At 42.1% G+C, this 15,006-nt stretch overlaps 2 protein-coding genes and 1 pseudogene across 2 annotated transcripts; 2 read left to right on the top strand and 1 right to left on the bottom strand.

Annotated features, from left to right (window-relative positions):
* The first annotated feature begins 938 nt into the window (after positions 1 to 938).
* LOC104430138 lies at positions 939 to 4,660 on the top strand (annotated as a pseudogene).
* Positions 4,661 to 8,704: 4,044 nt separating this feature from the next.
* On the bottom strand, positions 8,705 to 10,611 carry LOC104441148 (thioredoxin-like protein CXXS1). Its single transcript, XM_010054155.3, has 3 exons — positions 10,379 to 10,611; positions 10,045 to 10,167; positions 8,705 to 9,204 (listed from the first exon to the last, which is right to left on the bottom strand). The coding sequence occupies exons 1-3, from the start codon at positions 10,481 to 10,483 to the stop codon at positions 9,052 to 9,054; spliced, it is 381 nt and encodes a 126-aa protein (XP_010052457.2). The 5' UTR covers positions 10,484 to 10,611; the 3' UTR covers positions 8,705 to 9,051.
* A 2,196-nt stretch (positions 10,612 to 12,807) lies between these two features.
* Positions 12,808 to 14,453, top strand: LOC104441149 (oxygen-evolving enhancer protein 3-2, chloroplastic). The gene is made up of 3 exons (XM_010054156.3): positions 12,808 to 13,222; positions 13,798 to 14,093; positions 14,195 to 14,453. The coding sequence occupies exons 1-3, from the start codon at positions 12,922 to 12,924 to the stop codon at positions 14,291 to 14,293; spliced, it is 696 nt and encodes a 231-aa protein (XP_010052458.1). The 5' UTR covers positions 12,808 to 12,921; the 3' UTR covers positions 14,294 to 14,453.
* The last annotated feature ends 553 nt before the right edge of the window (positions 14,454 to 15,006 follow it).

Below are 15,006 nucleotides of genomic sequence, written 5' to 3'. Positions count from 1 at the left end.
ACATGCTTGCAAGTATCAACACCATAGCATACTCAAACCCCCAACCTTACAAGGAGCAAAGCATACGATGTCAGCCCTGGTTAATACTATGAAAAACTCCAAACTGGTATATTTATAATAAATTTACCTTCCGTTAGTTTCCATTAAATTTTATCATCAAATTGCTTAATTAGATAATACATAACAGTTGACAAATATACTAGTTTTGAATTTTACTTTGTATTTGTTATATGCTTACCAGTTTAGAGTTTTTTGCCATCCCATTCCATATTTATCCTTAAAATTGAGTGACATTACTAAGATAGAAATAAAAAAACAAAATCAACCTAGCAGAACTAGAATTTTGACAATAACAAAAAAGCTCTCTCTCTCTCTCTCTCTCTCTCTCTCTCTCTCTCTCTCTCTCTCTCTCTCTCTCTCTCTCTCTCTCTGAGTGCCAATTACAGTCCTCCACAGCCTTTTCATTGGTTGGATACTCAAAAACAAAAATCTTCCTCTCTCTCTCGAGTGATTTTTTGACTAACTGTGAGTCATCGAGAATAAACAGAATGTCCACAATTTTAGAAGTTGACAGCGACTAATCAGTTCATTAGAGGCAGCCCCATTCTTTAATAATTGCTTCACTTGTTGCTGTGCTTATAAGCAACAATGATCACGTTTTACACTCATTTATTTTACTCACCTGTTGTTGGTTCCCTCAATAATGCCATGCAGAAGACCAAAGATCCTTCCCAACCCGTGCATAAGGAGAGTGCAGTTTCAGTTTTTGTCCATTCACCAAGCTCTCTCGGTATGAAGAATCAGAGACTGTCTTCTCAATTCGATCTTCTCCTTCTTCACAATCCTAAGCCTTCCTCATGCTAAAGGAAGAGAACCCCATCTCGAGCATTGCAAATTATGATCTTTCCGACCAAACTCATCAATGGAGGCACGCTCAGATGATGAAATCTCAAGAGACCAATGTCAAGTTCAAGCTTTTTTCACCTCCAATGGTGCAAGCAGGTGTCTTGCGCTTCGTAGCAGCTGCTGTTTCAAGTGCAGGGGCGATGGGTGGAGGTGGGCTTTTCGTACCAATTCTTGCTATATTTGCAGGCCTCCAGCTCAAGACGGCCTCAACCTTCTCGGCTTTCATGGTCACTGGTGTGTCAATTGCTAATATCATCTACTACTTGATTATCAAGAGCCCCCAGTTTGGTGGCAAGTGCTTGATCGACTATGACATTGCACTCCTCTCAGAGCCATGCTTGCCGTTGGGAGTGAGTAAGTGCAGGGGCGATGGGTGGAGGTGGGCTTTTCATACCAATTCTTGCTATATTTGCAGGCCTCCAGCTCAAGACGGCCTCAAGCTTCTCGGCTTTCATGGTCACCGGTGTGTCAATTGCTAATGTCATCTACTACTTGATTATCAAGAGCCCCCAGTTTGGTGGCAAGTGCTTGATCGACTATGACATTGCACTCCTCTCAGAGCCATGCTTGCTGTTGGGAGTGAGTATAGGGGTCATATGCAATGTTGTCTTCCTGAGTGGCTCATCACGATGCTGTTTGCAGTCTTTCTTGCTCGGTCCACCTTCAAGTCCTGCTAAAAGGGGTTTTTCGTATTGGAAAATGGAGTCAGAGGGAGGGAGAGAGATAGCACACTTAGAAAAAGGGTCTGTAAGAGAGGAGGCTTTTGGTGGGTCAGAGGAAGCCAAAGTTGCAATAGAGCCTGTTTTGCATGATGAACCAAACTGTCAAGATCAGATCCCATGGATGAAATTGGGGGTCTTGGTTTTGGTCTGGTTTTCATTCTTCTCGGTGCATATTTTTCGTGGAAATCAACATGTACAGGTATGCTTCTTCTGTTACGCTTTTTTCTTTTTTTCTTTTTTCTGTCGTTGTTTTGATCCGGTATCCTTTTAACTTCATCATCTTAGTTAAGGCTAAGGATGTTTCATGTCCCTGTGACTGAATTATGTGAATGTATACCGCATTCCAAAAGATCTAACCATGTTATTTTCATTTTCATTATATATTATTCAACTACAGATCATGTTCAAAATAAGGGGAGATCATACTGGATCGTTTTGCCTTGTTCTTATCTAGTGGGTCACCTTCAACTGAACTTCTAAGGGACTGGCAATTGGGATGTTCGTGGGTTTATCTTGAAAATGATATTTTCTCGGATGCAAGAAGAACTCTGTAGAAAAACATTGTTGCTCATGCTGGGGACATATAGTCATGTTACAGAACAGCAAATTTGTTTCCCTCGTGTTCTATAATTGAGAGATGATTTGCTTGATTCTTACATGTGGGACTCATGTGGGTCTAGATTAAAATTATTCTAAAGCACCGTGTAAATGCTTGAACTCAATCACTATAAGCTTTTACATGTCAGAAGATTAGTTGTGATTATTTTGGATGTTTTCTTTTTTTCTTTTTTCTTTTTTTAAGAAATTACTGGAACTTGTGGTTTGATCACATTGGAATGAGCAAAAGAGGATTGATAGACTTGAGGTTTAAGATGAAAATTTTTTAGTACAAAAGAAGGCCAAGGATTAATATTCAAAAGCTCCACGGAAATCTCCAAAGAAAATTAAGAAATTAGATCAATTATTTCTTGTTTTTGTATCCTTAGAAGGGTCCTTTGAACAGGGCCTTTGTTCCTTTGAACTGGTGTTTTATCATTTATTCTAGTGTTACATTTAAACCCTTTTCTTCTGTCTATTCTCCTTCCAAAATTGAACTCGATGCATCTCATTCCATTGAGACAGAGTACATTGTTTTTGGATGGTGACCCTAGCTTGCTCTAAGTCAAATCTAAAGTCACAACTGATGGAAGTAAACTAAACTACATGGCCTTCAATATTCCGTTTGAGTTGGTTTCAGTGAATGCAACTCGGAATATGCTTTGTGCTAGCAAATCAGACCAAGGAAGAAACCAACAAATAAGCTCAAGTATCAGAATCTTGAATTATGCCATGAAATCACTATACTGATCCCCTGGGCCGCCTTTCTTGTCTTTCATTCATGTTACACTTACCGGAAATGGCCGGCTCATGATGATGATACCTCTCATCTTAGGTCCACTGCACCATTTCTTGCTAACAGTTTACATTAAACTAACTTCCCGCTAGATTTTCCATTCTTTTTTTATTCCCCTTTCCAGAATAACTCCTTGCAAAGATTCTTCCCCCAACTGTCCTGCAATATTTTCTTTTCCTCCAACTTTTTACTGCAGATTTAGTGTGCTTGATTTTTGAAATTATGTGCAGAGTATTATCCCCGTTGAGCCCTGTGGTCCAGATTATTGGCTACTCTCATCCGATCAGATTCCACTAGCTGTTGCCTTTACTGCGTGGACTCTTATCTGGAAAGAAAGCATTCAAAATCAAGTTTCAAGCCAGCAGGTTTTTGTTTATATACAGGAAAAAAGATTTATTAAGAACTGTAGAAGTTAATGTAATCGCTTAACATGAATGAACTAGAAGCTCATTAAGATTGGGTTCTTTTCTTAAGGACGTCGATGACCCTAACAGAGAAGGACCAGCCAACATACTTATTTTCCCAGTAATGGCACTGTTAGCTGGACTTCTAGGCGGAATTTTCTGAATGGGCGGTGGAATGCTTATAAGCCCACTCCTCCTTCAAGTGGGAATTGCACCTGAGGTAACTTCTTGGTCACGTATCATTTGCGACTCTACTTCATCCTCACACGAGCTGGGAGAGATTATTAGGGCAATGTCACTGTAATGTTTATGTTGGTATTTGCGGAAACATGTGTTTGATGTGTGTGCAAATGTGTTTTGTGTGTGTACTATCAAGAGAGAAAGAGAACTAAGAACAATGTAGGTAAGAAAATAATTGGGCAAAGTAATAATAGAGAGTGGCAGCAAGGGAGCACAAGGAAACAAAAGGAAACTTTTTTTATTTAGTTATTGTAGTACAAAGGGAAGGGGAGGAGCTTACCTTTTTGCTCTACCCCTCAAAATGGACGACCACAAGACCTTTTATAAGCCTACATCACCGACTTATCTAAGGAAAATCTTCTGCTCTTGTCAGAGATTTTTCGCATTCCGTCTTCTCCTAGAGACTTCTACATTTGTGCCTCTACACTTTTCATTACCGCCTAAGTTAGATTTTCTTTTTTAAATATTTTTCTTGACTTTTCTAGCTAATATCATTTCTAGAAATTGGATCAACAATTCAACAGTTTAGTGTCATAAACGAAGCTAATAGCAGAAAACTGGTGATGTCCGTGTCCTATATTATGGGTTGCATTGACGACGGATCATAACATTTCTGAAAGGCCAAATCTGTTAGGTTCAAATTCTGTTAAGCCATAACCTGCTAAAGCATGCAGTTGGTCTTGCAGGTTACAGCAGCGACTTGCTCGTTCATGGTTTTCTTCTCATCCACAATGTTGGCGCTCCAGTATCTCGTATTGGGGATGGAGCACCCGGAGATCGCGCTGATATTTTCCTTCACCTGCTTCGTCACGTCACTTCTGGGAATAATCGTAGTTCAGAGGGCCGTAAGATTATATGGGAGGGCCTCACTCATCATGTTCTCCATGACCATTGTGATGGCTTCGAGTACAGTTCTCATCGCCGGGTTCGGAGCCATAGAGATCCGGAAGGATTACATTTCGGGCAAGTTTATGGGGTTCAAACCTCCTTGCTGACGACGCTACTTTTGCGCATAAGATTTCACTAAGCGCCGACACTATGAACTGGTCTCTCTACAGGAGATTGGCCCAACGGACAAGTTCCACGATGTCGTGGAATTTCTTATCTAAACATAGGAGCGGAAGGGTCGGACATGGAGATTATTTGACCTGGCCTATGTAAAATCCGGTAAGACAAGACAAGAATTATAATCTTTTACATGAGGATGAGATTGAGTAATGACTATTAAGCACAAAAGTGCATTCATGCAATTCCAGGACCTTCTCTTGAAATAAGATATCGATCCCGATGCCTCAACGTAAATAGAATTTTAAAGGGGATTATTTTAATTCAACGGTCTCCTTTTGCTAAAAGAAAGGGAACCCATCTCAAGGATCACCAAAAGTCATGTTCTTTCCAACCAAACTCATCGATGGAGGCACACCCAGATGACGAAATTTCGAGAAACCCATGCCGGGTTCAAGTCTTTTTCACCTCCAAAGGTGCAAGCAGGTGTCTTGTGCTTCATAGCATCTGCTATTTTGAGCTTTTCATGCTGGTTCTCACCATCATTGCCGGCCTTGAACTCCAGATGGCCTCGAGTTTCTCTGCCTTCACGGTCGCTGGTGTGTCAATTGTGAATGTCATCTGCAGTTTGATCATCAAGAGCCCCAAGTTTGGTGGCAAGTAGTTGTTTGGGAGTCAGCATAGGGGTCATATGCCATGTTATCTTCCCCCGCTAGACGAACATCACGCCATTGGTGGGAAACTTGGGCATGGTTCTCCCCATTAGGGCCCATGGGCCTAGGCCAACCCAAGGCCCCTCCGGTTACAGGCCTAGGAGCAGAGGGTGTAGTGCATCGCCCTTCTCAACCTTGGGCCCAACAGTACCACAACTCATTTAACGCAGGGGTGATCGGCCTGGTCCGGTCCGATTCCAAGGTGGAACCAATAACCGGGGACCAAACCGGTTGGTCCTAAGACCAGGAATCAGAATTCTTATTGTCTAAAAGCATGACTAGGAATAAATTTAAAACTGGAGATAAATCATATACTCCCATCCGGATATCTTATTGTCCAATTACAAACTTCTATTTTCCTTAGAAATAATAAACTAAACCAATATATATAGTCAGTTCAGTCTAATTCCTAGTGAGAACTGGATCGTTCGAACACCGGTTTCATTTTTAGAAACCGGGAATTGAATTGACGGTGAAGATTGAACCAATACTCTTGGAAACTAGACCCAACCAACCAATTCAGATTTCTAATTCGAGTGATCCATATTGCACACCCTTAGTTTAACGGATCATGACTTGGCTAGTGCTAGGCTTTCCCACCAAAAAAAAAATAAAAAAAGTAACTATGCAATAGCAACATCGTGTGTTGCCAATTATAAAAAAAAAAAAATCTAAGAAACAAATGTTGTTTCGAAATTTATAATCATGTCTCCACTTCCTTTCGCTGCAAAGGACATGTATACTTTGTAAAAAGAGCCGCCGTCGGTCCTCGAGCCTAGATTTTGCTGAAAGTGAATTTAACGTCCATGGTCAATATTAATTTTACTCTTTCGGGTCAATTTGCCCTGCCTGCCGTCATTACACGGTCTAGGGGTGAGCATCAGTCCAGGGTTAATCCTAGACCAGCCCAACCCTGCCGGTCCTAGTCCGGTTCCTAAGAAGACTGGGTCAGTCCTTGGTCTTGGAATTCCATGACCAACACTGTGTAGATCAGTCATCGGTCTTGAGAGTTCTGGGTCGGTCTAATTCGGACCAACCCTGACTATATATATATATAGAAAACCTTAAAATAAACAGCGTCAACAACATTAAACAGCTCTTTAGTAAAGAGTTCAGGTAATTTTACATTATTCTTTATTAACTTAGATTTTTAATGTCTTTTACGGCGTCAATAGTCATAATTTATTAAGGAGAAAAATATTTTTGTGAGGAGTATTCACAATGTCCAAAAAGACACCTTATGACATCCTCCTCTAGTATTCGTTCACATGCTTATTTGTCCTTTTAGTACAATTCCGGTTGCTCTTTCAAGGAGTACAAAAAATAAAATAAAAAATTATTGGTTGGTCATGGGTTGACTTTAAAACCGGACCGAACCCATTCGGTTAGTTCGGTCCTCAATTGTTTTTTTAAGGAGTACCAAAAATGAAATAAAAATTATCGGTTGGTCTCGGATTGACCTTGGAAGCGGATCGAACCCATTGGGTCGATTTGGTCCTTAGTCCCAAGCTCAATAGGGTCGGTCTTCGGTCTCAAAAATCGGGACCAAGATCTTGTGCAAGTTGGTCCTAGGGTTAAGGGGTGGACCGACTCAACCCAGACCATGCTCACCCCTAGCATGGTCTACCCCTCTCTAAATTTAAGAAGGACCATCGTATTTTCAGCTAATTGAAGAAGTTGTAGCCTTATCCGAAATTTGTTGAGGAGTAACAGAAAACATCCGGCTGACCGGCAATAAGGGTCATATGCAATGTTGTCTTCAATGTTGTCTTCCCCGAGTGGCTCATCACTCTACTAGTTGCAGTCTTTCTCGCTTGGTCCACCTTTAAGACCTGCAAAAAAAGGGGTCCTATATTGGACACTGGAGTCAAAGCAAGGGAGGGAGATTATAAACTCGAAAAACGGGTGTGTGGGAGAAGGGGGTTCTGGTGGGTCAGACGAAGCCAAATTGCAGAAGAGCCTGCTTTGCATGATGAACCAAAATGTCAAGAAAAAGCTTCCATGGATGAAAAATGGGGGTCTTGGTTCTGGTCTGGTTTTCATTCTTCTTGGTGTATATTCTTCGTGGAAATCGATATGGACAGGTGAATTTCTTATGTTACACTCTTTTGGTCGCTGTTTTTTTGTTCTGATATCCTTTAACTTCATCATCTTAGTTAAGGTTAAGGATGTTTCATGTCCCTGTGACTGAATCATGTGAATGTATACGGCATTCCAAAAGATCCAACCATGTTATTTTCATCTTCATTATTTAATACTATTCAATTGCATATCAAGTTCAATATATAGGCAGATCATACTAGATCGTTTCGTCTTGTTATTATCTAGTGGGTCACCTTCAACTGAACTTCTAAGGGACTGACATTTGGGATGTTTGTGGGTCTATCTTGAAAATGACATTTTCTGTAGAAAAACTTTATCGCTTATGCTGGGGACATTTTAGCCATGCTACAGGAGTGCAAATTTGTTTCCCTTGTGTTCTATAATTGAGGGATGACTTGCTTGACTCTTGCACGTGGGACTCGTGTGGGTCTGGATTATAAGATTCTAATGCACTGTGTAATTCTTTCATTTATTTTAGATATTACAAATAAGCTTCAGTATCGCCATCTTGAATCTCGCCGTGAAATCGCTAAATCGATACCATGGGTCGCCTTTCCTGTCTTTCCTGCAACACATGCCGGAAAAACCGGCTTATTACGATGATGATACCACTCGTCTTTTAGGTCCGCTGCGCTACTTCTTGCTTGAAGTTTACATCACACCAACTTCCTGCTAGATTTTCTTTAGTTTTCTGTTTATTTTTTCTGCATTCGCCGAGCAAATCCTTGCAAAGATTCTTCATATGACTGTTCTGCAATAGCATCTTTTCCTACAATATTTTTTTCCAGATTTAGTATGCATGGTCTTTGAAATTATGTGCAGAGAATTATCCCAGTTAAGCCCTGTGTGGTCCAGCATAATGGTTACTCTCATCCGTTCAGATTCGTCTAGCTGTGGCCTTTACTGCGTGGACTCTTTATCAGGAAAGAAAGCATTCCACATCAAGCTTCAAGTCAGAAGGTGTTTGGTTCCATACAGGAAAGAGATACAGCAAATAATGCTAAATCCATACAGAAAAGAGATACAGCAAATAATGCTAAATCCATGGATGATGCAGCCACTTGAATAGTTAGTATTCAAGTCAGAAGGTGTTTTTAGACCATCTTGTCTTAATGAACTTCTCTAGTTCGTCCGTATCAAGCTAATTTATTACGTTAACAAGTGGCTGCATCATCCATGGATTTAGCATTAATTCAAATTTCTAGTGATTGTACCGCATACAGAATTCGAGTATATACCCTGTTCTGTCATGTTGACGCGAATTAACAATGGACGAAACACTTCAATGTCAACAATTTATCTTAGACAAGATGGTCTAAAAACTCGAACAGCAAAGAACAGAGGTGCACAGGATGAATGCTGTCGATGAAACTCCAAAGACCAAGGTATGAATACTTGTGGTAAACCACCATTAAGACATTTGACACTTACCGGATCGATATACCACAAGACAAATTCACAAACAACATGCTCGCAAATGCCGACACCATGGCAGACTCAGACCACAAATCTTAGGAAGACCGAAATGTACAGTGACGACCCCGTCGGGGGGCAAGAAGCCGTTACTAGGCAACACTGGTGCAGAAGGACTGCACGAAACCATCTATCCTTTTCCTGATCTCTTCAGGATTCGCACCCACCAGCTTGTTGACTGGAGTTTTGTCCTTCAGCAGTAGAAACGTTGGCATGGCTTTCACCTCCATTCTAGTCGCTACCTCCTACGAAAAGCAAACCTTAAGAACGATGTTTTCTCATAGGCAAGGCTTGGCATAAACATATTGGTTAGCCAGACTAATCATGACTAATAAGCCTCCTCTGCTCTTCGATGGAAGATCAAGACGACAAGCTTTGCAACACAAAAATACTTCATATATTCTTCTCCCCCCAACTACATATCAAAAGAGACATCGATGCTGGAATGCAAACTTATAAAGCTTAGAGTGCCAGTATCAACAGCCTAAGTTACTTTCAGTGCCACGAGACCATCCAAAACAACAGACATTCTAACTCACAAATGGGAAAAGATAATCGCGCCTGCTGAGAAATTTCAGCGACCATGCGTCCTACTTTGGAAGTTTCACTTGCTTTCCAAAGAATTCGAAACAGCTCCACCAAAGATCAAGACTGAACTCCCAAGTTTTCCACGGTGTAGTAGTTTTAATACTAAAGCAAACATTCAGGAGACAAACACCTACAAAGCAGATTCAAGTTGCAGCAGAAAGTACAGTGTCGTCAAAGGGGAATAAAACTTTCAAAGTGGTCGAGGAAATCGCTTGTTGCTTAAATGAAAATCATAATCTCAACCCTAAGCAAAAGCAAACATATTCTAATCTTGCTAGACACGAAAAGAAAAAATTTCATACACTACAGTTCACAACATATATTATGTCACAAGCTTATGTACAAGAAGAAAAGAGTATAAACACCTAATGATCTCAATGACATCCCAAGTCTAAACTGTAGGTTCCCAACTGCCGAAAATGGATTCCATCCTAATGTAACGAGCTAAACTCAAGTCCTCCTGCACAAATTACTCCGAGACAAGATCTGGGCGTTACCTTAACATCGTCAACATCAACCGTGAGAAACAGAACATCTGGGTTGGCCGAGGCCAGCTCCTCAACGAACGGGTTCATGGCCACTGAAGGCATGCACCAAGCAGCGGTGAAGTGCACCACCACCTGCATCAACACCAACCCATCACGCCACTCCTTCGAAATTCACAGCCCAGAAGGGAATTCCCAATCTCAAAACCGAAACAGGGGTTTGCAGCAAGCAGCAGTCATCGGGAGGCAAAAAGTTCGAAACTTTGACGACACCCAAGTCGAGATTTTTCTGAATTACGACGGAGAAGACGCAACGGTACGAGAAGAAGCAGGGAAAAAGCTGTACAGGGCAGCCTTGAGCGGCGGCCTGAGTCAAGCAGGTTTCCCACGACTCGGGCGAGTCGACCTTCACGACCCGGGATTTGTTCTGCTGGTCATATTGCCCTTCCATTCTTGCTTGACCTGAAGAGATTTGACTTAGTGCTGGTGCTGGTGCTTTCCCTGGTCTTCTCCTCCTTCTCTCCGTCCCTCCTGCTCCTGAAGCTTCAAGAGATTTTCCATTGTAATTTAAGCAAAGAGGTTGATGCCTTCTCTGGTCTGATTGCAAAACAAGAAAGGCAGGGGGTGGGGCCCACTTTTGGATATGCACTTGGGGAATTGTTGGGGAAGTGAAATCTTTTTGTATTCCAGGAGCAGCTGCATCATCCTGGGGGCGCCCACCTTATTGTCCATTTCAGGCCCATGGGCCCACTTCTTTTTCCTCTGGTGGGCCCAATTGGCCCACTTGCCTGCCAATCCATCAATCTGTACTTGAGCAATGAGGGAGGCCAGGGGAAACTATTTGCTCAGATCATGAACGTGATCTGCAAGCTGTCATGTGTCAAGCTGACGTGCGAGTTATCTAACTTTCGGGATCATCGATTTTGGACTGGACTAATATAACTAATATGCGAGAAAATCGTTCGGATCTTAATAGATTACGCTAGGGCTTATCCCGATTGGTGTGGGAATTTGTTTTAGAAGTGGTGATAGAATTTGACTAATGGGTGTTTTTCAGCCTTGTTTTTGGCATTTGAAGATTCATGTTGAGTTCGGCAAAAAAGTAGAATATGACTTTATTATCTCGGCATATTTCAATTCTATGCTAATAAATTAAGTAGTGTTGCCCTTGTTACTTGCAATGCAAGCAAAGAAAGTCAAAAGTATTTTGCATCGTTTTTGCTGTTTGATGGATAGGTATTAGTACTAGGTACTATCAGCCTTCTTTTTCTTCTTCTTTTTTTTCCTGGTCCAAGGTACTATCAAACATTTAAATACAATCTTTTGTTCATCAAATGAAGATACAGCTGTTCTCCAGTAGCCATCCTTTGCAACTGCTGTTGTCCTGGCATTAGTCCCTCTCTAGTTTCCTAATTGGGAAATATATGCATATATCCTAAATTGGAGAAACATTCGATGGTGTTAATGATGTTAAACAGAACCCCCTATTTTCCCTCTTTCCAAGGCAAATTTCTTGTAAGAATTTCGCGTCGATGTCACAGGGAAGGTTTACATAATCAATGATTGTAGTTGATCCACTCCAATATATTCAAGTCTAGATAAGAAAATCCTCCTATTGATAGAGGCAAACAAAGCAAAGCCGAATTGTGGATAAAACTATATTAAGTACAGAATATCCACCTAAGATGATGTACTGAATTTTTATTAGGCATTAAGTATCATATACTTTTTTTGAGGCCCACTAATGATTGGTTATATTATGTAGCGTGTCAAGTTTGTAGATAGACTTGGTCCTGATATAGATGTCATTACAAACTATTTTAATGCTTTGAGATCTTTTAAATCACCTGAAAGCAGCGTCGTGATGAAGAGTGGAGGATGGGCAGACCATGATAGAGTACCTAGGAAATCATATCACTCTAGATTGCAGCCGGTCATGTCGCTCATCTCACGAGATGATGATGGCGACAGAAGGCATTGGGCAAAGGCCCAAGTGTTTTGATGATAGCCATGGCCAGGCCCCATCAGTTAAATTAGCCTGATTCTGCAGAGATCAGATAGCCCAATTCGTTCTTAGTTGAAGCCGACCTGACCCAGCTCCAAGCTTGGTTTCCCGAAGAGAAAGATGGAAAGAACAAAAGATGCGTCTCGTTTCTTGCTTGTGATTGGCCAGTCATCACCAGTCATCTTCATCATCTCTTCACTCTTTGAACTGCCTGCTAATCCAGCATGAAGCTTAAGGTGGGGTTATGCACACTGGTGTCTTCCTCAAAAGTTCAAAAACTTGCAGAGGGCACGGATGGAAGTTCTGCTAAATGTGAATTTGCAGACATTCTTGTATCCCCTGCTTTTGATTTTGATCTTGCAGGAACTTTGCACTAAAAACAATTTATGATTCAGACCCAGTTACTCAATTTCATTTATGAGTAGATATCTTCCGAAAGAAAGAACAATTCAAGAAAATCATGTGGCAGTCGAAAGAATATGGGGGGAGAAAGAGACTATCGATAGCGACACAATCAGCCTAAGAGCTCAGGAAAGCAAGGTCCGCAGCTGTAACTGCTCGGTGTCCTGAGCCAAAATCATTCCCAGTCCACGTGTCGAAATACAAGCAGCCCATTTCCCCAACCCAATCCTACCTGTCAAATTGAAACACCCTCATAATCCACGTGGCGGCAGGGGAGTGGCCAGGACCATATCCAAGTAATCCAAGTAATCCAAGCAGGAAAATGGCAGATAAGGTGGTGTCCCAGATCACTTCACACCACATAACCTCACGGCCGATTCGAGAGACTTCATCCAATTCACAGAAATATATTTCCTCATTTGACCCTCTTGAATCAAAACTTGCTGAGCAATAGCACTTGAGAATTGATATCGAAGGTGAATATGGCCCATGCTATGGCTTCAATGGCTGGCTTACGGGGCTCCTCTCAGGCGGTGCTGGAAGGTAGCCTCCAGCTTAGCGGCTCGACCCGCCTGAGCATCAGCGGTGGCAACAGGGTTGGCTTGGCCAGGCCTGGCTTCAGCATTAGAGCTCAACAGGGCTCGGCCGAGGCCGACACTAGCCGGAGGGCAGTTCTCGGTCTGGTCGCCACCGCTTTGGCTTCAGGTTCTTTTGTCCAAGCAGTGTTGGCCGAAGCCAGGTCGATCAAGGTAGGCGGGCCTCCCCCACCATCCGGCGGACTGCGTAAGCCTCCTGCCTTTTTCTCTTCTTCTCTTAGTCTACATCTACGAGCGTTGCAGATAAATCTTGCTCGAGAACTAGACAAGAATGTTGCATTGCACTGAAGATTTTTCCCTTGCAATTGCTTCTCTGTTGAAAAGGAATTGAAACTGTTAACACATAGCTAGATCTGCATTGTTCACATACCCGGTTGTTTTTGGAGACCAGTACCAACTTGATTGTGATTATCCGATTGTTGTAATTTAATGTGTGATTAGATCTAGAGATGTATCTGATATGGATATTTGGCATACTGCTCTGAAAGCATTTAGTTCCTTTCTGATGAAACTGTTGCTTTGGAGAGGCCGAAATTCGGCAAATTCGAAATTCATCCTGGCTCTATCCATGGTCGGTAATGACCCTATCTACCCGGTATTGGAATAGTGACTGAATTAGTGCTCGAGTTCTTGCATTGTTCAGCGAGATTCTGATTTCTCTTTAACCTTGAGGACTGTAGAATGTAAATATAAGGAAGAACTGTAGCATTCGAAGTTGTGGCTTAACGAATAATGGCAGTGAATTGCCTTCTCTTTATGTAGCTGGAACCCTGAACTCTGATGAGCCAAGAGATCTCGATCTCCCATTGAAGGACAGATTCTTCCTTCAGCCACTGACTCCGGCACAGGCGGCAGCCAGGGCAAAGGAGTCGGCCAAGGAAATTGTTAACGTGAAGTCGTTCATAGACAAGAAGGCATGGCCATATGTCCAGAACGATCTCCGCCTCAGGGCCGAGTACCTCCGCTTCGACCTCAACACTGTCATCTCCGCAAAATCCAAGGAGGAGAAGAAGTCGCTCAAGGAACTTACTGGGAAGCTCTTCCAGACCATCAGCAATGTGAGTCGACAGAGAAAATCTTGAAACATGTCTTGCTCATTCAATTCGCCTTTGAAAATACCTGACTGACGCGATTTTAATTCCATGTGCTTTTCGAACAGCTGGACTACGCGGCGAAGATCAAGAGCACCCCAGAAGCAGAGAAATATTATGCTGAGACCGTATCTACCCTTAATGATGTTCTTGCCAAGCTTGGCTAAATCAAGTTTGTGTATTTGTCACACTTTATCGGACACTTTGTTAAGGGCATTTGAAGAAATCTCTTTTCCAATCCGGATAATGCTTTGTTAACTTCTCCTTCACTATCGCTACGAGTCCTTTTTCTTGAAGATAAATGCACAACTCTTGTACTTCATGTTTCAGAGCTGTACTTGAGAAGCATTACATATAAACTTGGAGAACACGCCCATTCATTCAAAATTAACATCATGCCGAAAGTTGAGTCCTATCAACTCTTTCTGTGCAACAACTTCACAGACCATCGCTAGGCATGCGATTAGAAAGCATCTCGATGAGAGCCTTTTCAAGCAGTAGGGATTGTGGCATCGAACGTAGCTCACATGGTCGAACGTGAAGCAGCAGGAAACTCGCAATCTTATGAGCCAAATTTTAACAATTTGTATCATCTCGTGCCTTCATTGCATTAGCTTAGGTATCTCATCAGTGTATTCGCTATGAATTTTACATTTCTCAGCCTGAAAACGTCTGGCTATATTTGATTTGCTCGTTCTTCTGCTTTCACATCATCGGGGTGTACCTTCAAATCCACCGCCAAGATTTCGAGGCAGGGTTCAGCCTGGCTGGCTCTGCAGTCCTTTGCCACCTGCTGTCTCCAGACGAAGTCGGCAAGCTCGGCATGCTCGTCTTGCTACCCTATTTTGCTGATCACAGCCTCGGCAGGCCATACGATCAG

Source organism: Eucalyptus grandis, chromosome 4 (assembly GCF_016545825.1).
Source record: "Eucalyptus grandis isolate ANBG69807.140 chromosome 4, ASM1654582v1, whole genome shotgun sequence".
Lineage (NCBI taxonomy): Eukaryota > Viridiplantae > Streptophyta > Magnoliopsida > Myrtales > Myrtaceae > Eucalyptus > Eucalyptus grandis.
Note: the sequence above shows the minus strand (reverse complement) of the source record. Positions and strands in the feature narration are given on the sequence as shown.

Bases quoted from the DNA above. Each gene is read 5' to 3' on its own strand.
- LOC104441148 (XM_010054155.3), bottom strand. From the start codon at position 10,483: ATGGAAGGGCAATATGACCAGCAGAACAAATCCCGGGTCGTGAAGGTC. The intron at 10,168-10,378 runs GTACAGCTTTTT...GTGTTGATGCAG, and splicing joins CCGCCGCTCAAGGCTGCCCT to GTGGTGGTGCACTTCACCGC. The intron at 9,205-10,044 runs GTAACGCCCAGA...TGCTTTTCGTAG, and splicing joins TTGATGTTGACGATGTTAAG to GAGGTAGCGACTAGAATGGA.
- LOC104441149 (XM_010054156.3), top strand. From the start codon at position 12,922: ATGGCCCATGCTATGGCTTCAATGGCTGGCTTACGGGGCTCCTCTCAG. The intron at 13,223-13,797 runs GTAAGCCTCCTG...CTCTTTATGTAG, and splicing joins CCCACCATCCGGCGGACTGC to CTGGAACCCTGAACTCTGAT. The intron at 14,094-14,194 runs GTGAGTCGACAG...CTTTTCGAACAG, and splicing joins TCTTCCAGACCATCAGCAAT to CTGGACTACGCGGCGAAGAT.